This window comes from Hypanus sabinus, chromosome X1 (assembly GCF_030144855.1).
Source record: "Hypanus sabinus isolate sHypSab1 chromosome X1, sHypSab1.hap1, whole genome shotgun sequence".
NCBI lineage: Eukaryota > Metazoa > Chordata > Chondrichthyes > Myliobatiformes > Dasyatidae > Hypanus > Hypanus sabinus.
This window is the reverse complement of record NC_082738.1, coordinates 24,753,323-24,777,891: the sequence shown is the minus strand read 5'-3', so window position 1 is coordinate 24,777,891 and position 24,569 is coordinate 24,753,323. Positions and strand designations below refer to the sequence as shown.

Below are 24,569 nucleotides of genomic sequence, written 5' to 3'. Positions count from 1 at the left end.
AGATTCAAGCAGCCATCTCCCCAGTTTACATGCCAGGAGTCCAAGGTAATAACGTGGGCCAGTTCCCTTACCTTTCACCTTGTTTCCCTCCACTTTTTGGGTTGACGAACACCAGCAAAGGATGGGTATTTGGCACAGGAATAATCTGTTGGTGAGCAGAAGAAACGCAACGGTCAGTTTCAAGAGCACGATACTTTCACTTACAGCCTCCCCAAGCATTTGCTTATCACACAAAGGCTTTGGGTGCAGGTCCCGTTATCAATAACAATATCACATCTCTCAACTTCTCTACTAGAAATCTATCAATCACTGTCTATGTGATGCACAAGCCTGGACAGTACAATGTGAAGAGCAAGCTGTTGCCCATGAAGCAGGCTCCCCCTCTCCACGCAGCTGATGAATCCAAAGGAACGGCAGAGCCCGATACAGTTTGGCACCACTGGCATCACAGGGGTTGCCAGTCAGCATTGAACTCAGCATAGGACTGTCTTAAGGACTCCAGCTCCAGATTTTTCCCATGAGTGGGTATAGCCACGAGGTAGCGGAAGTTTGAGATCACAGTTTTGCCAACCGATGAGCCCTACCAGCCCCATCTGCCTGGTTTTAAGGTGCCATAACCTGCCTTTGCCCCTTCTCCTGTCAATAGAAACGGTTCTGCTGGGCTTAGTAGCTAAACCACACGTGAAGGCCAGGAGCTGGAGTTGGTTGCCAGAGGCTATTTGAGACTCACGCCATTGGGAGCATTTAATAGGCAGTGAGAGCTTATCCCCACTACCCTCCCCTGGATATAACAACCTTAAAGAACAAATAGGCACATAAATTTACGTAAGAAAAATAGAGGGCTCTGTAGAAGGGAAGGGTTACATTGATCTTAGGTAATGTGTTAGTACAATATTGTGGGTTGAATGAAATTTGATTTTTTTGCAGCAGTATAGTGCAACACATAAAATTACTATAGTACTGTGCAAAAGTCTTAGGCACTCTAGATATATATGTGTACCTAAGACTTGTGCAAAGTAATGTACATAGCACCCTGAAATCTATATATATATCGTATATTGAGCTCCACAATTTAGTTACATTAACATTCACTTTGCTTTTTTCTAATAGTATTATTCCTTGTAAAATTAGTGTATCATGTATGCTTACTTTATTTTTCTTGTGAGTGCTGCTTTTCTGATATTGTGTACCTGTGAAAATGCTGCAAGTTCTTTACTGCACCTCTGCACATGACAATATCCTCAACACGGACTCAACTTTGACTTTGAACATAGCAAATGGTACTTGATAAAGACATAACCAGAAAAGAAATTTCCACCGTCTGTGAGCTGGAATACCCTCAATGGGCTGTAAGGCCTCCTTGCATGTCAAAAGGAGAAACATATGGGGGAAACATAGAACCTTGCTGAGTGACTGGAATACCACGGGAAGGTCCTGGTGCAGTCCTCTGGCGTGACGCCACCTTCCCTCTCTGAATAGCTACAGTACCTGGAGAACTTTTCCGTCCACTGTAGTGATGGGATGCTCTCCGTCCATCGATAAGCTGTCCTCTTCTTTCTTCTTCAGGCTGTTCTGCCTGTCCTTTATATTAAAAAAAGAAAAAAAGAAATCTGATGTAAGACAAAAGTTCATTATGTCCAAGAAGCTTATTTTCCTAGACCAAAATATGCCCTTGTGGTTCTTTAAACAACACCCAAATTCAGTGGAATAGTCTACTCTCTCTATATGAGAATGCTGCCTGTTCTCCACTGGGCCCTCTCTGGATTTTACGTTCACTGGTGATGGAGTCTGCCAACGATCCCAAAGAAAGCTGGCTGGCCATTCCTACCACATGCATTTCGGCGTCGACTGCTACATTGGCTCCGTTCACAAGGTTCCCTGGTGTCTAGCAACAGTGACATGAATGTCCTGGCTAAACAACCAATAGAGTCATGGGGAGCTACAGAAATGGGGCCTTTGGGTCATCTTGCCTGTGGTGACCTGGTAAGAACTCTCAGAGTAGGAAACCAGGAACGAAAAGACACAGATCATAACCAAATTTTTAAACATTTGACAGAGCACATGGAGTTATAGTCCTAAGAGCACTTCAGCCATCTAGTCCATGCTGAACTATTATTCTGAATAGTCCTATTGACATGCACCTGGACCCTAGCCCTTCATACCCTTCCCATCCGTGTACTCATCCAAACTTCTCCTAAGGGTTGAAATAGAACCTGCATCCAACCGCTGGCAGCTTGTTCCACACTCTCTCACCACCTTCTAAGTGAAGAAGCTTCCCCTCGTGTTACGCTTAAACAGTTCACCTTTCACCCTTAACTCATGTCCTCTGGTTGTAGTCTCATCCAACCTCAGTGGAAAATGCCTGCTTGCGTTTGCCCTATCAATACCCCTTATAATTTTATATAGCTCTATCAAATCTCCCCTTATTCTCCTTCTCAATGAGGTAGATTTTATAAAGAGTCTTAAAACAGGAGAGGGGAATAAAGAGAAGGGATTTCTGGAACTTAAGTCGAAAACACTGACATCAATGGTGAGGCAATGGGAGTCGGGGGGGGGGGGGGGTGAAGAGGAGTCTAAAAGCTGTAAATAGACAATAAGACATAGGAGCAGAATTAGGCCACTTGTCCCATTGAGTCTGCTCCGCCATTCTATCATGGTTGATTTATTAACCCTCTCAACCCCATTCCCATTTTCTCCCCATAACCCATGTGCCCTGACTAACCAAGTAAGTACCACTTTAAATATTCTCATTGACTTTTTCTCCACAGCCATCAGTGGCAATGAATTCCATAGACTCACCACCCTCTGGCTAAAGAAGTTTTTCCTCATCTCCGATCTAAATGGATGTTCCTCTAGTCTGAGGCTGTGCCCTTTAGTCCTAGACACACCCACTTTAGGAAATATCCTCTCTACATCCATTCTCTCTAGGTCTTTCAATATTCGATAGGTTTCAATGAGATCACCCTCCCCCCCCCATTCTTCTAAACCCCAGCAAGTACAGGCCCAGAGCCATCAAATGCTCCTCATACATTTTTCATTCCCGCCATCATTCTCACGAACTTCCTCTGGACTCTCTCCGCTGTCAGTACATCTTTTTTTTTATATAAGGGGCCCAAAACTGCTTACACTGTTCTATGCGTGGTCTTGCCCAATGCCTTATAAGGTAATATAGCATTGCATCCTTGCTCTTATATTCCAGTCCTCTCAAAATGAATGTTAATATTGCTCTTACCTTCCTTACCACTGACTCAGACTGCAAGTTAACCTTTAGGGAATTTTGCACAGGTCCCTTTGCATCTCAGATTTTTGAATTTAGAAAATATCTACTCCTTTATTCCTTCTACCAAGGCCATACACTACCTCACACTATATTCCATCGGTTACTTCTTTGCCCATTCTCCCAACCTATCTATGTCCCTCTACGGACTGCCTACTTCCTCAACACTACCTGCCCCTCCACCTATCTTCATATCATCTACAAACTTGGCCACAAAACCATCAATTCCATCATCCAAATCATTGACATTTAACATGAAAAGAAATGGTCCCAATACTGACTCCTGCAGAACACCACTAGTCACTGGCAGCCAATTATAAAAGGCTTCCTTTATTCCCCAAATTTGCCTCCTGCCAATCAGCCAATCTTCTATCCATCTTTCCTGTAATTCCATGGGCTCTTATCTTGTTTAGCAGCCTCATGTGTAGCACCTTGTCAAATGCCTTCTAAAAATCCAAATACACAATATCCAAAGACTCTTCTCTATGTATTCTCCCCATTATTTCTTCAAAGAGTTCTTACAGATTTGTCAGGCAAGATTGCCCCTTAAGGAAGCCTTTCTGACTTTGGCCTATTTTATCATGTGCTTCCAAGTACAGTACCCCGAAAGCTTATCTTTAATAATGGACTTCAATATCTTCCCAACCACTGAGGTCAGAGTAACTGGCCTATAATTTCCTTTTTTCTGCCTCCCTACTTTCTTAAAGAGTGGACTGATATTTGCAATTTTCCAGTCCTCTAGAACCATTCTAGAATCTAGTGATTCTTGAAAGATCATTACTAATGCCCCCACAATCTCTTCTGGACTTATTTGCCTTCAGCTCTTTCAGCTTTCCAAGCATCTTCTCCTTAGTAATAGCAATGACACTCACTCTGCCCCGTGACACTGTCAAATTTCTGGTGTACTGCTCATGTCTTCTACCGTGAAGACCCACACAAAATACTTATTAGGTTTCTTTGTCCCCTGTTGCTACCTGTCCAGCATCATTTTCCAGTGGTCCAATATCCATTCTTCCCTTTCTTTTACTCCTGAAGTATCTGAAGAAAACTTGTGGTATCCTCCCTGATGTATATTATTGGCTAACTTAGCTTCATATTTAATCTTTTTTCTTTTGATGGTTTTTAAAGTTACCTTCTGTTGGCTTTAAAAAGCTTCCCAATCTTCTAATTTCCCACTATTTTTTGCTCTATTATATGCCCTCTCAATTGTTTTTATACTATCTTTGAGTCAACCTTGTCAACCATGGTTGCCTTATCCTCCCTTTAGAATACTTCATCTTTGGAGTCTATCTATCCTGCACCTTCCAAATTGCCCCCAGAAATTCCAGCCACTGCTGTTCTGCTGTCATGCCTGCTAGTGTCCCCTTCCAACCAAGTTTGCCCAGTTCCTCTCTCATGCCTCTCTAATTCCCTTTACGCCACTGTAATACTGATACATCTGACTTCAGCTTCCCCTTTTCAAACTGCAGGGTGAATTCTATCATATTATAATCAATGTTACCTATGCTCCCTCATCAAATCTAGTTCATTACACAACACCTAATCCAGAATTGCCTATTCCCTAATAAGCTCACCCACAAGCTGCTAAAAAGCCATCTTGTAGACATTCTACAAATTCTCTCTCTTGGGATCCAGCACCACCCTGATTTTCCCAATCTACCTACATAGTGAAATCCCCCATGACTATCATAACATTGCCCTTTTTATATGCCTTTTCTATGGCCTATTATAATTTGTAGCCCAAATCCTGGCTACTGTTCAGAGGCCTGTATACAACTTCCATCAGGGAGTTTTTACCCTTGCAGTTTCTTAACTCTGCCTACAAGGATTCTACATCTTCTGATACTATGTCACCTCTTTGTAAGGATTTGATTTTATTTTTTAACAGAAGAGCTAACCCACCCCCTCTGCCTACCTGCCTGTCCTTTCGATACAAGGTGTATCCTTGGATGTTAAGCTCCCAACTATGATCTTCTTTCAGCCACAACTCAGTGACGCCTACACATCATACCTGCCCACCTCCAACTGTGCCACCTTATTCTATATAGTACATGCACCGGAAGAACACAGAGTACCTGGAGAGAGTTATTGTACTGCATCAGACGTAAGCTTGTACCAGACTATACTAGAGAGAATTGCGGAAGGTCCAATGAGTTGCTTTCCATAGGATCCCAGACTGTGGCTATGACCTCACTCTGACATGAATGGCCAAGGCTGAGGTTAACGGGCACTGTTCAAAGGCCAGTCCATCTTGGAGGACAGATTGAAGAAGGCCTTGTTGATGAGGAGTGTTATGGTGGTGGTGGGTGGGGGAGAAGGTGGAGCTGGTGTGTTACCTGAGACAGAAATGGGAGGAGGCTGGATGAGGATAGGCTGAGAAGTCCAGGATTCCCCATATTTGTGTACACCACAAGGAGCTGCCTTCCCCTCACTTCTTCTATCCATCTTCCCAGAGCCACTGAATTCTGTGCTCAAGGAAGTCCAGGTGGGACGTTCTTTGTGCCTGGACCTTTGTCCAGTTCTCTGACACCATGGTAATGAGGTTTCTCGAGCAGGCCTCTTGTACAATAAGATGGACTCTTGACCTCACAATCTACCGCTTTATGATTTTGCACTTTATTGTTTACCTGCACTGCACATTTCCAGTGACTTTTACACTTTATTCTGCATTATTACTGTTTTATCTTGTTCTACCTCAATGTACTGCGTAATGATTTAACCTGTATGAACAGTATGCTTTTATCTGCATCTCAGTACACGTGACAATAACAAATCAATACCATTTAGTTATCCCTCGGAAACCAAATACAATGAACAAATACAGAGAGGTAAAAATTTACCAGAACCACAGGATATATGGCAGAGGGCGGAAGCACATGATCCTTAAGTGGTCCGCAGTCACATTCCTCCTTCTCCTGAGGCACACATTCATTGTGGAGCTGTCAGTACAAGAGGGATGGTATTACTGAGCTGTCCACAGCACTGGGAAACACAGGTGACTGTTCCACAGTCAAAAAATGCAGCACAGGCAATTGATGGTTAGAAGCATGTTAAAAGATTAACTGGAAAATAAATAACCTGAAGATGACATCGCATTTAGCACAAAGTTCAGAGTTCACTCACAGGGCGTTTGCTTCCGTTGTCAGGTGTGGCTTCGTGAACTCAAGGTTTCTTCCCAATTCAAGGGCTCCTGAGGCCATAAGGCACATGAGCAAAATCAGGCCATTCAGGCCATCAAGTCTGCTTTAATATTCCCTCTCAACTCCAATCTCCTGCCTTCTCCCGATAACCCGTGACATCCTTACTAATAATAACCCATCAATTCCCATTTTAAATATACCCAATGACTTGGCCTTCACAGCTCTCTGTGGCAATGAATTCCACAGATTCACCACGTGGCTGAAGAAAGTCCTTCTCATCTCAGTTCCAAAGGAACGCCCTTGTATCTGAGGTTGTGCCCTCCGGTCCTAGACTCTCCCAATATTGGAAACATCCTCCACCTCCACTCTATCTAGGGTTTTTAACATGCGGCAAGCTTCAATGAGGCTCCACCCCCCCCCCACCCCCCCGCCTTCATTGAACTTCAATTCAAATCAGGACCTAACATTGGGTTTTGACGCAAATCATTGACAATTCCTTTGCATCCACAGATGCTGTTTGACCTGCTGAGTTCTCCCAGTAGCTGTTTGCTGCTCCAAATTGCAGCATCTGCAGTCTCTTGTGTCTCCCCTTAAATACTTTTGTCCTTTCACTTGCCTTTTATGCCAAGGGCCTCATTCTCACCAATCTGGTTCCTAAAATCCTTGCTCAATTTATTCATGACTGTTTTATTTTAAAGCCCCTTAGTCTATATCAAAACAAATTGCAGATGCTGGAAATCAAAAGATATATGTCTTATGAGGATAGGTTGAGAGAGCTAGGATTTTTCTCTCTGGAATGAAGGACGATGTGGGTGATTTAATAGAGGCATAGATTGAGTAGGTAGCAAGAGAATTTTTCCCAGGTTGGAAATGACTAATACGAGGGGTTATAATTTTAAGGTGATTGGAGAGAAGTATAAGGGGGATGTCAGAGGTTTTTTTAAAACACAGAGAGTGGTAGATGAGTGGAACACACTGCCAGGGACAGTGGTAAAGGCAGATACATTAGGGGCATTTAAGAGACTCTTAGATACGCACATGAATAACAGAAAAATGGAGGGCCATGTAGCAGGGAAGGGTTAGATTGACTTTAGAGCCTGTACTGTTGTGTTCTATGTTCTCTGAAATCTGAGCTAAAAGCAGAGAATTCTGGAAACACTCAGCAGATCAGGCAGCATCTGTGGAGAGAGAAATAGAGATAACATTTCAGGTTGAAGACTCTTTGTCAGCCTTCTCTTTTCTGGAGGCAAGAACTGCAGGCTGTTTTGATTTTGCCAACTGACATAAACTTTCCATTTGGGCTCATCTTATTTAAATGAATTCCTGTGTCACTATGGAGGACAGCAAACCTGGTCGATTCACGGTTCAGTGAAAGTTTAACATAAGCATTGCTTTTCAACTCTATTAATGTTACTAAAGGCAGAAAGAAGTACATTGATGACAATGTAAGAGAACCTTGGATGTTAAGAGAGGTGATGAATTTAGTCAAGAAGATCAAGGAAAAGTATGTAAAGCTTAGAAAGCTAGAATCAAATCAAGCCCTTCAGGATTATAAAGAGGCCAAAAGAGAACTAGCATTGCTATGTGAGGGGCAAGTCGTGTCTTACTAACTTGATTAAGCTTTTTGACAAGGTGACAAGGGTGATTGATGAAGGTAGAGCTATGGGTGTTGTCTACATGGATTTTAGTAAGGTGTTTGACAAAGTCCCTCATGGGAAGCTCTTCCAGAAGACTGAGATGCACGAGATCCTGGTGAATTGGTCATTTGGATTCAGAAATGGTTTGCCCATAGAAGATACAGGGTAGTGGTAGAAGGGACATATTCTAGCTGGAGGTCTGTGATTAGTGGTGTCCTCTGCTGTTTGTCATGTATATAATGACCTGGATGACCTGGTGGGTTAGTAAGTTTGCAAATGATACAAATTTGGTAGTGTGGATAGCATAGAATGACAAAGAATACAGTGGGATATACAGTAGGTCAGTTGCAGATATGGGCAGAGAAATGGCAGATGGAGTTTAACCTGGCCAAATGTGAAATGATGCACCTTGGTAGGTCAAATGTAAAGAGACTATGCACTTGACCCTTAACAGTGTTGCTGAGCAGAGGAATCTTGGGGTCCAAGTTCATAGTTCCCTGAAAGTGGCTACACAGATTGATAGGCTGGTGAAGAAGGTATATGGCATACTTGCCTTCATTAGTCGAGACACTGAGTTCAGAAGTCAGGAAGTTACGTTGCAGCTTTATAGGCCACATCTGGATTATTGTATACTGTTCTGGTCGCCCCATTATAGGAAGGATGTCGAAACTTTGGAGAGGGTGCAGAAGGGGTTTACCAGGATGCTGACCAGATAAGAGGGCATGAGAAGTTGGACAAACCTGGTTTGTTTTCTCTGGAGTAGCAGAGGCTGATGGGGGATCTGATAGAGGTTGTTAAGATTATGAGAGGCATACATAGAATAGACAGGCAGTATCTTTTTCACCAAGGTTAAAGTGTCTAATACTAGAAGGTGAGTATTTAAGGAGGGAGGGGGTAATTGGGGTAATTTCAAAGGAGATATGAGGGCAAGTTGTGTTTTTTTTAAAAACACAGAGTGGTGGTTGCCTGGAGTGGTGGTAGAGGCAGAAACATTGGGGACTTCTAAGAGATGTTTAGATGGAAACATGAATGTGAAGAAATGAAAGGATATGGGCATTGTGAAGGCAGAAGGGGTTCGTTTAGTCGGCCATTTGATTACTAATTTAATTGGTTTGGCACAACATTGTGGCTGAAGGGCCTGTTACTGAGCTGTACTGTTCTATGTTCTAAATGAACTGGGTTTACTAAAACTGTAATAAAGCTGCTTGTTTTCATCAAAGATCTTTGACTTACCAACTTTTTGAATCGATTAAGAATACAATGCAATATTAATTGACACAAGCATAAAATTACAAATCCTACAAAAGTTATTGCTATGATAAATTGGCACCAAGACTATAATTACAAATTGGCATATCACTTGTATTACAGCTATTGCTGAAATGATTTTTATTCCTAAGATTTACCGACTTTATGTGCTAAACAATGAATGATATTCTGAAGAGGGACTCACAGTGTTGTGGCACCAGACACAGTGGACACCGGTAAGGCGTTGAAAACTCTTTATGGTTTTTTGGCAGCTTCCGCACGTAATGTTGCAGTTCCCTTCAACCCACATGTGCTTCATGACCTGAACCAAGAAATGCAAAATACTTGAATAAAATTGAATCAATAGATCCAGGAGTCATGCTGATGCAATAATTGGGTCATTCTGGGATGAATCTCAGACACTACTTCTCAGGGTAGGTAAGCAAGCACAGTTAATTCCAAACACCTCTCTCTCTCTGTAACAAAAATGCTTACAGGAGTCAGTGTCAAAACATAAGGTGCTGGAGGAACTCAGCAGGTCAGGCAGCCTCTACGGAGATGAATAAACAGTTGACATTTTGGGCTGAGACCCTTCATCAAGACTGGAAAGGGAGGGAGAAGAAGGTGGGAGAAGGGGAAGAAGTACAAGCTGGCAGGTGATAGGTGAAACCAGGTGAGGGGTGGGGGAAGGGGGTATAAAGTGAGAAACTGGGAGGACGATAGGTGGAAGAGGTAAATGGCTGAAGTAAAAGGAAGTGATAGAAGATGACAGTGGACCATGGAAGGAAGGGAAGTAACATTTACTAACCCACACTCTTTGACTCTTAAACCAAAGGGGATAACTTCACTTGCTTCATCATAATGTTCCCACAACCAATGGATTCACCTTCAAGGGCTCTTCATCTCATGTTCTCGATACTTATTGCTTATTTATTTATAATTATTATTATTTCTTTATTTTTGTATTTATAGTTTGTTGTCTATTGCACTCTGGTTGAACGCCCAAGTTGGGCAGTCTTTCACTGATTCTATTATGGTTATTATTCTATAGATTTGTTAAGTATGCCCACAAGAAAATGAATCTCAGGGTTGTATAAGATGTAATAAAATTTACTTTGGACTTTGAAGGAGAAGGGAAACCAAAGTGTGATGATGGGCAGGTGAGGAAAAAAGGGGATAACCAGATGGGAAATAGGAAAAGAGAGAATGAGGGGGGGAGGAAGGAAATGACCTGAAGTTGTTAAGAACTTACCCCCTTTTCTCCTCTTCTTTACAACACTGAAGAACCCACACATGGCATGGCTGTTGGTTGAGACACCTCTGCCCTCTGCACCCGCTGTTCTTTAATTCACATCCACAATTACATAGGGTGCTAGTGAGACTGCAGCTGCAATGTCTTGCATAGATCTGATCACCCTACCTAATGAAGGATTGACTTGCAATAGAGGGAGTAGAAGGAAGATTCACCAGATCGATTCCTGGAATGGTGGCTATTACGTGATTAAGGAGACTAAACCTCAGAAGGACAAGAGCTAATTGCAGCAAACCCTACAAAATTCATACTGGGTTTGACATGGTGGTTGCAGGGAAAGCGATTACTCTGGCTGAGGAATTGAGAGCCAAGGATTACCAGCTTAGAATAAGCGAGACTGCAGATGCTGGAATCTGAAGCACTACACAGACTGTCAGACAGCATCGGTGGAGGGAAATGGCCATTCAATGTTTCGGGTTAAAACCCTCCTTTTGGACTGAGAGTGGAGGGGAGATAGACTGTATAAAGAGGCATGGCAAGATCTGGAAGGTGATAGGTGGATCCAGGTGAGGAGGTTAGATGAGCAGATGGAGGAGGAGAGAGTAGAGATAGTGACAGAGGCTGGGAGGTCAGAGGTGGAGATGACACAGGGTTGCAGATGGTCAGATTTTTTATGTCCATTAACTGCAGTCCAGTGCCCAGCCTTTTAGTGGCTCTGTTAGATTGGCCGCCTTTCTGTCCATCTCTCCAGATTTCCAGTTTGAAGTGACAAAGAAGCCTGTTTGGGATGGAGGCAGCTCCATTCTGGTCACCTGTTTTGTAATGTTGCTGCGGTAAGACCTCGCGCCGTTGTCCCTCGTGGGAAGCGAGGTGCTCCGGAGGGAAAGGCTCCAGTGTGCGTGACAATCTGCTCACACCTGGGATCGCACTGACACCCAGAGATGGCGGAAGGAACTGCCCACAGTGCCCAACCCCAGACCGGGCAGAGGTTAGGTTGTTTCCATGCTGATAATGTACATTCAGAAGTTTCCTGTGGGCCAAGTGTGGATGCTGGATAGGTGGGGTCTAAACAGGACAGGACTACCTCTGTGTCTGCCTGCATTTTCGGAGAGGCAGTACTGTTGAATTGGGACAAGGACAGCTAGTGTTGAGTGGCCATGGAGTGGAGAGGTTAAGACCATAAAACCATAATATTTAGGAGCAGAATAAGGCCATTTGGCTCCAAGCCTTCTCCACCATTCCATCATAGCTAATTTAATTTTCCACTCGACCCCATTCTCCTGCCTTCTCCCTGAAACTTTTGACACCCTTGCTAATTAAGAACCTATTCTCCACTTTGAATATACCCAGTGACTTGGCTTCCTCAGCGGTCTGTGACAATGAATTCCACAGATTCACCACCCTCTGGCTAAAGAAATTCTCTGGTCCTAGACTCCCCACTATTGGTAGCAGGTAGGGAGGAAGGAGAGAGCATAATGAAGCAAGGTCAGGGAGAAGAAAGGCAAAGTCTTACATTTGTGTCCTTGATGGATTTTGCATAGGTGCGGATGCAAGATGAAGGAGCTTTCGAGGCACATCTCTCATGCACGGTGTACTTACAAACTGTAAACAAACAGCAAAGCATTCAGTTACCCTATAATCTGGACTCATGTCACTCCCTCAACTCCATTATTGGCATCCACACAGCCTTGAACTGGGAACCCCCACCCCCCAACGACCCCCACAAATGTGAGTCCTGCTCTAATCTGGGGCCACCTATCCCATCCCACTACTAGCCCCCAACCACCAACTGCAGCCCTTCAACCCCCTCGCCCCCTCAATTGCATCTGACCCCCAACAACCAATCTGATCCCCAATACACCTCTCCACAGGTCCCATACCTAGTCTCACCCCTGCACCTCCTGCCATGTCCCACTGCCTGTACCTCACCTCTTCCATCACACCCAGCCCTGACATCTTCCCTCAGACCATACTAAATTCCTTCTTCCCTGCCCCGAGCTCATCGGATTGTCAATCCCTGAATCTTCTCATCCCCGGCTCTCCAACAAAATGAACTCCCATTGCAAGTTCAAGATTCTTTTAAAGTTGAATGCCAACGTCATGTGCAAGGACTTTTTTTTTGGGGGGGGGGGAGAAGGAACTTATCAATATTGCCATGAATAGTTTTGGAAAACACTATTAGATAAGTGTATTCCCAAACCCTAACCATGGTGCCCCCTTGCCCTCCAATGTTTGGGCCTAAATGGCTTTTTGCTGCTGACCCTCCCGACCACTGGCAGCCTGCCCAGCCCCAGAGCAAACTTCCACATCCTACAGTGCACAAAAGGAAGTGTGTAACCATTGGAATGGCCACTATCAATAGGTCAAGCCTTCATAAGAGAAGTGGGAAACAGGATCTAAACACTTGTTATGTAAAGATGATACTTTTAAAACCACCAGTGTGCATTTCGAGAGCAGCTTTAACATCATTAAAATCCCCAGCATGCTTCACAGGAATATCATTTGACAAATAAGTGACACCTCGGATTGAAGGAGACTCAGAGGAGCAGAGGGAGGCAGAGTTGTTGGGATGGGGAGAGAAGAGGGATTGGGGGGGGTGTCAGGGAGAGAGTTGCAGAACTAAACACTTACACGTACAACACAATCCCTGTTTTCTGATTCCCAGGAGAATGTTTTGGCACATGTTACAGAACACTGGTCGGCTAAAATGTTTTAGTCGCCAAATATGTTGCCCGTCATCCTTCAAACTCTGCAAAAACAAAGGTGTGTTGAGGAACTGAGTAATTAACAACCGTAGAGTCCTGGGAACGATCAAATGGATGCTGATGCTGCAACAGACCGTCCAGAAAGGAGCAGCAAGTCACAACATCATCACACCCCACAGCTTCAGAGGGAGCGGGAGAGCGTGCCGGCGGACGTGTGCAAGAGAGTGTAACAGCACAGGTGACAGAGAGTGTGAGGGTGTGTGTTAGTCTGATAAAACAATGTGAGGGTCTGTGTGAGAGTGAGACAGAGACAGAGACGCAGTGTATGTGAGTGTGTGCAAGAATGTGTATGCTTGATAGTGTGGCAGAGTGTGAGGGAGTATGTGAGCGTGAATGTATTGTTGAATGATGACTAAACTTGAACTTGAAGGTGACAGCATGTGCAATAGTAAAAGTGAGAGAGTGTATGAGTGTGCAAGTGTTTGTGAGTGAGAGATATGGGAGAAATTTGTGTACATGTAGGCCTGTATAAGCATGTTGTGTATATTTGTGCCTGTATGTGGATGTGTATACATTTGTGCATGTGCATTATGTGTGTATATGCTTGTGTTTGTGAATATATGTGTGTATGTCTGTACACACTTGTGTTTGTATGAATGGGTATGTGCATGTGCCAATGCTTGTATATGTGTCCACGTGTCTGTGTGCCTGTATGGATATGTGTAAGTGTGTGTGTGTCTGTGTGTTTGAGAGTGTCTATATGTGTGTTTATCTGTGCATGTACGTGCGCGCGCGTGTGTGTCTGTGTTTGTGTCAGCATATGTTTCTATGTGTGTGTTCATGCTGTGTATGCTTAGTATGTGCTTGTCCATGTGTGCTGTTCATGTGTGTGTGTGCGCGCGCGCACTGAGTTTGTTCAGATTGGGCGTGTGCATGCACTCTCTGTGTGGGCACTGTGTGTGCACACATTTGTGTATGTATGACTGTGCAAGCTGTGTGTGTGCATTGTGTGTGTACTGTGTGTGTACAAGCATTACAAGTGTGCATGCGAGTGAACTTTGTGTGCCTGTGTGTGTGTGTGTGTGTGTGTGTGTGTGTGTGTGTGTGTGTGTGTGTGTGTGTGTGTATGTGTGCGCGGTGTGTGTGTATACTGTGTATCCATGTTGTGTATATGTATTGCGTGTGTGTATATGCATGTGTGTATATATATGTGTGTGTATATGTATGTGTGTGTGCACGTGTGTGTATGTGTGTATATGTATGTGTGTGTGTGTGCACGCATGTGAACTGCATCCTCTGCCCAATGACCCTTGCTTATCCAACCACTCACGATCGCCTGTCTTCTGTTTATTTGTTTAAAAAGTTGCAGGGAGAAACCAACTTATCAGGAGACTCACAACCCCATTACGTGACAGGAATGTGAAAACCAACCATCGAGTAAACCAGCTCTCAGCACACCTTGTCCATGGCAATGTACCCTCACATAGCCAAGGCCTGATAGGTTACTCACAGCTTCCAGCCCGAGAAGAACCAATAACGGAGCTGTTGTCATCCCTCCTCTGATCCACTCGTCCAATGAAACTGTACCATTTTTGTCATAATCAATCTCGTTCATCATATCCTTTAAAATCTAAATGAGTTTTAAAATTAGATGAATGTGACTGAGGAAACTCGAGGCAGTGATTATCTTATCTGCATGAAACATGATGTTAGGGCACAGAGAGTGGGAGGGTTCAGAACAGAGACAGAATGCACAGAATGAGGGGGAAGAAGGGAGGAGGGAGAGGAGGAGGAGGGGAGGAGGTCAGAAAAGGAAGGACTGAGAGGAGGCAGGAGGGGAAAGAGAGGAGGAGGAAGGGGAGGGCAGAAGTTGTTCCAAGCCAAATGATCTCATGCTTTTGCTATGATGGATAGATAGAATAAACACATCTATATTAACCAGTTTGATATGGGTTAACCCATTTATTCCATGTGGGGACACAGATGTTAGACCAGTCGATGAGAGTGTTGTTAAAATTTGTGTGATTGTGATTTTAGGGTTAAGCATACTGAAAACTCACAGGCTTAAGCTCTGTCACGTCCCAATCCAAGTACTTAGCCACATGCATCATCTGGGCAATGATACGATCGACCTCCTAGAAAGAGACACAGCCGCAGATCAGAAAGAACACTTTGGGCTCTTGGTGACAGTGCACTGCCATCACAGCAGCACCCCTACTCTGATGACAAGAGGTCATTATCTTCTGGCACAATGTCTCATACACACGCACAATTTGAAATGGGTGAAGCAAAGGGGCTCCTGTCACTCCTCCTCTCCTAAATGGGAGCAGCACTGTGCGGTTAAAAGGTGGCCCTGTCATGTCGCTGGAGCTTGAGATTTTACGCGGGACCTTTAAGAACACGTGCAGATGTCTTTCACGCTGCTCAATGCCTCTGTAAATGGCTCTTCACTGTCTGGGCCTGGCACGGTTCATTCCAGTGCCAAATGAGATCCAGGCTCCAGTCTTTGGAGGGTACACTGCCCTGAAGGGTTCGGGACGTTGCTGGTGTGTGTGCGGTGGTAGAGGGGTTCGGGACAAGATGGAGAGAGTGGGCATGTTCCCTAATCTCAACCTCAAACCCCACCAACCCTCTCCGGGGCCTACCTACACCACACATACATGCATGCACACACACAGATAGGCACAGAAACACTCGCACATACATGCACACACACACAAAAACACAGATACACACAGGCACAGACATGCACACAGTAACCCTAAGGCCATCTCAAACTCTATTGTTACCATCGATAGTCCAGGAGGCCAATTAATTCCTGCCATATGGGTATTGCTAACAAGGCTAATCCTTATTGGCTATTGGAGTATTGTATTTATTTCTGGTCACCTCCATTATAAATGATGCAGAAGAGGTTTAGACCATAGGACAATAAGACACAGGAGCAGAATTAGGCCATTCAGCCCATTGAGTCTGCCCCACCATTTCATCATGGCTGATATATTATCCCTCTCAGCCCCATTCTTCTGCCTTTCCCCTGTAACCTTTCTCACCCTTATGAATCAAGAATCAACCTCTGCTTTAAATATACCCAATGACTTGGCCTCCATAGCCATCTGTGGCAATCAATTCCACAGATTCACCCCCTCTGACTCAAGAAATTCTCCCTCATCTATGTTCTAAAGGGATAACTTTGTATTGAGGTTGTGCCCTCAGGTCCTGGACACTCCCAATACAGGAACCATCCTCCCTATGTCCACTCTATCTTGGCCTTTCAATATTCGGCATGTTTCAATGAGATTCCACATTCCCCTCCCCCCCACTCTCTTCTAAACTCCACTTTACTAGGACGTTACCTGGATTAGAGGGCACGTACTATAAGGAGAGGTTGGACAAACTTGGATTGTTTTCTCTAGAGTGGCGGAGGTTGAGGGGAGAACAGATGGAAATTTATAAGATTATGAGAGGCACAGATTGGGTACATTTCCCCAGGGTTAAGATGTCTAATACAGGATGGCCTGCATTACTGTGAGAAACACAAAGTTTAAAGGAGATGTGCAGGGCAAGTTTATTTTTACACAGAAAGTGGCAGGTGACTGTAATGCGCTGTCAGGGGTGGTGGTGGAGGTGGGTACAATAGAGGCGTTTAAGAAGCTCTTACATAGGCACATGAATGTGCAAAGAATGGACATGGTGCAGATGAAAAGGATTAGGTGTCATTCTCTTAATTAGTTCAACACCACATTGCAGGCCAAAGGGCTTGTTCCTGAGCTGTACTGTTCTCTGTTCTAACTGAAAATTATTATTTAGGTAAGATTTTTGCCTCATCAAATAAGTGAAGCAGGGGAGTGGGAGAGTTGGAAAGTGTATTCCAACCAAGGCAGGTCATCTCAGTGCTGATAAATGGATGTCATGTGCCAGGATGAAACTTCAAAACGCATCTTGGAATGCAGTGTTCAACACTGTCTCCTCAGGGGCAATAAATACAGCACTTCCACCTCAGCGATACCCCAGGAATGCTGTCTTAAATGAGCCTTTCTTCACACTTGCTGACTACAATTGCTGTCAGCAGATCCCATGTGCTAGTGACCCAGATATCCAGCAAGGGGATGCTTTCCTCCAAGCACAGATCCTGACGTCCCATTCCCACACTGACATGTCTGTCCATGGCCTCCTCTACAAGTTGATGCTAGATGCAGATTAGAGAAAAAAACACAAGAGATTCTGTAGATGCTGGAAAACCAGAGGAATTCATACAAAATGCTGAAGGAATGCAGCAGGTCAGGGAGCACCTGCGGAAGGGAATGAACAGTTGAAGTTTCAGGCCAAGACCCTTCATCAGGACAATTCTATTTTGTTAGTCTCCAACCTGGCGGCATTAACACTGATTTCTCTGACTTCCAGTAAACACTCCTCTCTGTCCCCTACCCCCTCACCATTTGTTTTCCTTCATTCCCCCCGGCTCCCAAAAACCCTCCCTTACCCTCATGAATTGTGCATCACCTTCACGTTTTTCCCCTCTGGTCCCCCTTCCCCCCCGTTTTCCCTTTATTCCATGGTCCATTCTCCTATCAGATTCCTTCCTCTTGAGCCATTTGCCTCTGCCACCTATCAGCTCCCAGCTTCTCACATCATTCTCACTTCTCCCCCTCTCCCTCACACCTATCTTCTACTTCTCACCTGGATCCACCCATCACCAGCCAGATCCTGCTCCCTCCCCTCCCCCCAACTCTTTTATCCCAGCTCCTGCCCTCTTCATTTCCATACTTGGCCCAAAATGTTGACTGCTCATTTCCCTCTGCAGATGTTGCCTCCCTGCCGAGTTTCTCCAGCATCTTGTGCGTGCTGCTTAAAATTTCCAGCATCTGCAATCTCTCTTGGGTGTCCATTCTGAATTTGGGGCTGCGCACTGCGGGCACAAAGATGGCCCTGGACTGTGGCTTGGCTCCTACGATTTCTCAATGGGAGGAGCTGAGCAGTGGTGGGGAGATGATGTTGACATGCAGGAGGAGGATGAGTCAGCCACAAATAGTTTTCCATGCTGCCCAGCAACACTCATGACATGGTGTGTTTATGTTGCCCATAATCCTTCTAGTTACTAAGAGATGTGATTCCCAAATAAGGTGTGCATAACATATATCCCAGACAGAACAAACACTGAGCGTGAAGTGCATTGGAATACCAGGAACAAACAGCAAAACTTACAGAGCTGTCCAGAAGTCCGTTAGCATCAGTGTCATACAACTTAAATGTGACTGTTAGGAGAAAAAACAAACGACACGCATATTAGATAAACCCTCAGCATTTTAGGATACGAATATCAGATAAACCCTCCGCTTTTTATTCAGAAAGGGCAACAGCACTTTAAGAATACCTGCCTCAGTTAAATTATTAACTCACAGGTGTAGTTTCTGACTACAAATTAAATAGAGCTTTCAGTCAGGGCCGAGCCAATTTAAATGCAACCAGGTGCTCAGTGATCAGGATATACAGTGGATCAGAGGCGCTCATGTGTGTTGGCCAGGAGAGGATGCCAGAACTCCTTGAAAAGTGACAAGTTACAAGTCAAGTTTATTGTTGTTTAACTATATACGTGTACACATATAATCATATAATGTTTATAGCAACGAGATAATATTTCTTTGAATCAGGGTGTAAAGCACAGCAGTACACATAACACACGATAACTTATGAAGATAAGGATAAAGTCTACAGATGAATCACACATAACCAACAAGCAAACTAAACTGCATCAATTAAATTTTGTAAGATATGGAACAAATTAACCAGTGACACCTCAAGTACAACGCGGCAGAGATTTCAGAAACTCAATAGCCTGGGGGAAGAAACTGTTTCTCATCCTGACTGTTCTTGTTTTTATGCATCGGAGTCTCCTGCCTGATGGTAGAAAGTTGAAGAGGATGCTGGATGGATGGGTGGGATCCTTAATAATACTAAGGGCCCTGCATATGCAGCGCTCCTGATAAATGTCCCCAAATGGATGGTAGGGAGACCCCTATGATCCTCTCAGCTGTTTGCGTAGTCCTATGTAGGGATTTTTGGTCCAATGTTTGACTGCTCCCATACCAGATGCAACTTGTCAGGACGCTCTCAATGGTGCTCCTGTAAAACACAGTTAAGATGGGGGGGGGGAAGAGGGGGCTGGAGCCTTGTTTGCCTCAATCTTCTTAGGAAGTGAAGGGGCTGCTGTGCCTTCTTGTTCAGGGATGTTCGCACGTGAACGGTTGACCACTAAGGTGAGGCATGAAGCGATAAACAACAGAACTGAAACTACACCTCGAAAGGAAGGATTCCTGCTGATTGAGTGGTTCAATATTCAAGATTCTGCAGGCGCTAGAAATCTTGAGCAAGACATAAAGGAGCTGGAGGAACTCAGCAAGTTGGGCAGCATCTATGGAGGGAAATGAACAGTTATCATTTTGGGCAGAGACCCTTCATCAGGTCTCATAGGTGTTGCCTGACCTGCTGAATTCCTCCAGCATTTTGTGTGTGTTGTTCAATATTCAAAGTGATGACTCCATGGTCCCATGCTGTGTCTCTTTCTGTGTCAGATCCATCATTCATTCTGGCTACTTGGGTTACACACGTTTCTTCCCAACATGTAACTCCGTCCATTTCTCCCTGTTATACTTCTGAACCAATAGTGACTCACATCTTGAAGTGCTCCCATGTTACATACTGGGCTGCACTTCTAAACCTAGTGCTCAGTTTCACTCTTGGCTGAAGCACCAATGCATCCAGACACCAAAGACTTTACTCCTCCCACTGGTGGCATCGCAGAGAGCATGCCTCACCTTTGCCGATTTCACTGTTTTCTCTGAGTATGAATGGAACTCCAGTAACTTCATTTCTAAGGAGAGCATGAGTATCTCTGATTCACCCATTTTGCCAAGTATTTCTTTCCTTCTCGGCAACTGTCCTCCGTCTGTGAAGGTGTGAGGTTTAAAGAGCATGGAAACAGACTACAAATGCTTGTACAGGGAAAGCTTTCTGTTTCTGACCAATCCTCCCCACAATCAGCACCCTGCTAATGAATCAGCACCAGCCATTAGTTATAATAAGTCTCGAGCACTTATCAAACCTGCCAATGACCTTTCACATTTGGCTTTGCTTTCCTCACAAAGGAAAATTAGGCATGAGAAGCAATTGGCCACCCACACACAGATGGGTAATTTAATGTCAGTTTTTAAGTGCACACAGCTGAAAAGACCAGGACTTGATGTTGAAATGTGGTAGTGGGATTGCTTCTTAAACCATCTTGGTGGGTTGGTTGAGGGCACTTTGGGGAGCAGGTAAGAGACAAACACGTTGAAGAGGACCTAGGGTCACGTGTAGGCCCAAAGCAGGTAATGAGTGAGCTTGGAGAACATTACTGAGCCAGCTATGCTTCCACAATGGTTTCCCTTCGCCTTAAAAAGGTGAGCTGGAAGAATTCAGTGGGTCAGGCAGCATCTGTGAAGCAGAGGGATAGTTGATGTTTCCGATCAAGACCATGTATCATGGCTTTGCCTCCACAGATGCCAACTGACCCACTGAGTTGCTTCATTGTCCTGTTTTATTTCTTTCAGTCTCTGGCATCTTCAGTCACTCATGTTGCCTTCATGTTCACTTTCACTCTGGTAAACTATTTCTTTAGCATTCCCAAATTATTTAAGTTCTCTAATGAGCAATAGAGGATGGAAGAGCATAAGGTTTGGGAGCAGGAAGAGGCCATTTGGCCCTTTGAGTCTGTTCTCCTGTTTGTTAAGATCATGGCTGACCTTCTACCTTGGCATCATTTTCCTGCGCTATCCCTTGATCCTTTTAATACCCAAACACCTTCTAATCAGCTCTGAACAAACTGAGGGAATGAACCCCCACCTTCCCCTTAGGTGGAGAATTCCAGAGAATAACCACCTTCTGAGTGAAGAAATTCATCCTCATCCCAGTCCTACATGGCTGACACCTTATTCAGAGACTGTGGCCCTGGTCCTAGACACAACAGAAACTTGTTCCATGTACCTAGCCTGTTGAACCCTGTGATTTAAAACCACGACCTAATGACTTCATGACTTGGCATTGCAACTGCTCTGTCGGTGTCTGCAAGAAACTGCAGAGAGTTGTGGACACAGCAGATCTCATCATGGAAACCAGCCTTCCTCCATGGACTATGTCTATACTTCCTGCTGCTTCAGTAAAACAACCAGCATAATCAAAGATCCCACACACCCCAGACATTCTCCCTTCTCCACCATTCTGTCAAGCAGAAGATACAAAAGCCTGAAACTACATATGGCCAGGCTCAAGGACAGCTTCTATCCCACTGTTAGTAGACTACCGAACGGTTCCCTATTATGATAAGTTGAAGTGACCACACAAGCTACCTCATTATGACCTTGCACTGTATTGTCTACCTGCACTATACTTTCTCAATAACTTTAACACTTTATTCTGCATTCTATTATTGTGTTGCCTTGTTACTACCTCAATACATTGACCTGTACGCATGACATTCAAAACTAAGTTTCTCACAGTACCTCAGCCATCATCATTATGTGCCAAGTCGCACGACATGGGCAGTCATAATCTTGTGAACATGATCTTTCTTGGCACATTTTTCTACAGATGTGGTTTGCCATTCTCTCCTTCTGGGCAGAGTCTTTACTAAACTGGTGGCTCTCATGCCATTATCAATACTCTTCAGAGATTGTCTACCTGGCGTCAGTGGTCACAGAACCAGGACTTGTGATAGGCACCAATTGCTCATCCGGCCTGCTCTCTCGGCTTCATGTGGTCTCGATCAGGGGTGACCTGCAGGCTGGTGGAGGGAAGGAGCACCTTGTACCTCCTTTGGTAGAGACTTACCTCCACCCCGCCACCCAAGTACTTCAGTACATGTGGTCGTAATAAACTAATTAACCATGCTACTCAGTTTCGATGTGTGCAATGCCACAGAGCTCCTATCTTTATAAAATTCCAAAGAATTTTGTTTCATCTTAACACTCACATTTGAGTTTGTCTTCAGGCTGTCCCCCCTCCAGAAAGGATAAATAACAGACAACGTCCTTTACACAGACCACCTCTTGTCCTGCTGCATCATCTGGTTTGGAGCTGTTACCGTCTATAGAAAGAGAAGAATAAAATGGCCATCAACAGATCATATTCAAGGAGTGTGAGAGTGAGAGCTCTAGTTCCAACGGAATGGTGTAAAACCACAACAGGACAGAGAATGGACATGGAGGACATTGATCACACCGCGTTTCAAAGGCTGGCACCTAGTTTGAGTAGGAGGGGGCAAGGAAGTAGGGGGTGAAGTTTGTTGAAGAACTTGTGCTGATATTCCGACCCTCCTTCCATACAAGGGAGGTAACACGAGGAAATCTGCAGATGCTGGAAATTCAAACAACAACACACACAAAATGCTGGTGGAACACAGCAGGCCAGGCAGCATCTATAAGGAGAAACTGAAAGTTAGTCCTGACGAAGGGTCTCGGCCCGAAACGTCGACAGTGCTTCTCCTTATAGATGCTGCCTGGCCTGCTGCGTTCCACCAGCATTTTGTGTATGTTGATACAAGGGAGGTGCCAGGACGCTGGGAAATGGGGAGCTTAAGACAAAGCAGAGCAGGACATGTCGGTAACTGTGGAGCAGCCAATGTGACCTCGATAGTGCAGGAACTGTAATTAGCAGCCAAGAATTATGGGCATTCGAGTAAATAAAGTGTCAGGACAGAATATTTTCAAGGCAAATTTGATTGCCTTGACTGAAATTTTTGATGAGTTTAGAGGCAAGGTTGATGAAGGGAGTAATGGGATCTTCAGAAGGCGTGAAGTCTCAATCAAGGCTTCAAAGGGGAACTGGAAAAGCGCTTTGAGGGGATCATCTACAAGGCTGGGGGAAAGAAGCAGAGAAATAGGACTGATAAATCCTAATGGGTTGAGTAACCTTCTGTGTTGTAACATTTCTATGTTTCTGTGAGGGGGAAAGAGAGTGAGGGAGAGTGATAGAGAGAGTGAAGTGAGAGACAGAGGGTGTGTAAAAGAGAGTGAGGGACAGTAAGAGCGAGTGAGAGGGAGTGAGTGTGAGAGAGAGCGCAAGATTGAGAGCGTGTGAGAGTGCTTCAGAGTGAGTGGGAGAGTGAGGGTAAAAGCAAGTGAGTGAGAAAGAGGGTGAATTTGGGCTGGTATTTGACTGGACAGTCAGCATCACTCTGCAATGGTAGAACACGTGAGATAAATGTCAGCCACAGAAGATGTGTGATAATAAAGACCAAAGGCAGAGCAGCCAAGCACTGAATTTGTGACCTTTTTATGTGGCTGTGAGCACGGGGACTGATTGCAGTCCTGATGTAAAGGTGCTGGGGACTGACTGGGGTTTGGGCCTTCACTACTCACCTTTCTCACTTGGCCTTGTCTGAAAGGACCAGAAGAGGTGCTGACAAAACTGACTGGGAATGTCTTCCACATCCAGGTAGATCTTCATGAGTGTTCGAAAGCCTTCGAAGTCTATGTTCTGCAAAATCAAAACAGAGCTAAAGATGGCAATGCTGCACACTGCCACAGCATCTCCCCCATCAGCAAGCCACACAAAGAGGCAAGCAGGGAAGGCTTCGCAGTCAGACTCATTTAAAAGAGAGTGTCAACCTACCCTCATTTGATACCCTGCAACTTTTTTTTTTACTTTGCCTTTATTTCTGCTGAAGCACCTGCATTGTTTGATTGAGGGGCAGCTGGATGCCACAGCGGCGCAGCGAGTAGAGCCGGTACCTCACAGAGCCAGAGACCTTGGTTCGATCCTGACCTCTGCTGTCTGGGTGGAGTCTGCAAGACTGGTTTCCAGGAGGGAGCCAGATTGTGTCAACTCTTTGCGAGATGGCTTCAGATCATTTCCATATAATTGTTAGATTCTATTAGGTCTTAATTCTGACAAGACCGCAAGAAATTGCAGTTGTGAACATGACCCAGTGTATCACACAAACTGGCCTCTCACCCATTCACTCTGTCTGCACTTCCCATTGCCTCGGGAGAGCAGCCATCATAATTAAGGGCCCCACCACCCAGGACATTCTCTCTTCTCCTCTCTCCCATCAGGCAGGAGATACAAAAGTTTGGGAGCACGTACCCCCCACAGTTCCCACCCTGTTATAAGACTATTGAACAGATGTCTCATATGATAAAGATGAACATTTATCTCTAGATCAACTCATTGTGACCCTTGGACCTTATGGTCTCCCTGCACTGCACGTTCTCTGTAACTGCAAAACCATATTCTACATGTTTCCTTTTCCCTTTTAGTGCTATCTGGATGTAC

The 24,569-nt window shown here is 44.6% G+C and overlaps 1 protein-coding gene across 10 annotated transcripts in view; it reads right to left on the bottom strand.

Moving 5' to 3' along the window:
* Window positions 1–24,569, bottom strand: part of LOC132384709 (diacylglycerol kinase beta-like) — a 207,430-nt gene that overhangs the window by 27,768 nt on the left and 155,093 nt on the right. For 9 of the 10 annotated variants that reach the window (XM_059956084.1, XM_059956085.1, XM_059956090.1 and 6 more), the window contains 11 exons: window positions 23,654–23,771; window positions 22,267–22,380; window positions 18,465–18,514; window positions 15,320–15,394; window positions 14,770–14,889; window positions 13,186–13,303; window positions 12,068–12,156; window positions 9,508–9,624; window positions 6,118–6,216; window positions 1,489–1,581; window positions 72–145 (listed from right to left, as the gene is read on the bottom strand). In XM_059956084.1, the coding sequence (XP_059812067.1) occupies window positions 72–145; window positions 1,489–1,581; window positions 6,118–6,216; window positions 9,508–9,624; window positions 12,068–12,156; window positions 13,186–13,303; window positions 14,770–14,889; window positions 15,320–15,394; window positions 18,465–18,514; window positions 22,267–22,380; window positions 23,654–23,771 (1,067 nt within the window). The remainder of the gene's footprint in view (window positions 1–71; window positions 146–1,488; window positions 1,582–6,117; window positions 6,217–9,507; window positions 9,625–12,067; window positions 12,157–13,185; window positions 13,304–14,769; window positions 14,890–15,319; window positions 15,395–18,464; window positions 18,515–22,266; window positions 22,381–23,653; window positions 23,772–24,569) is intronic. The other variant, XM_059956092.1, reaches the window with a different exon arrangement.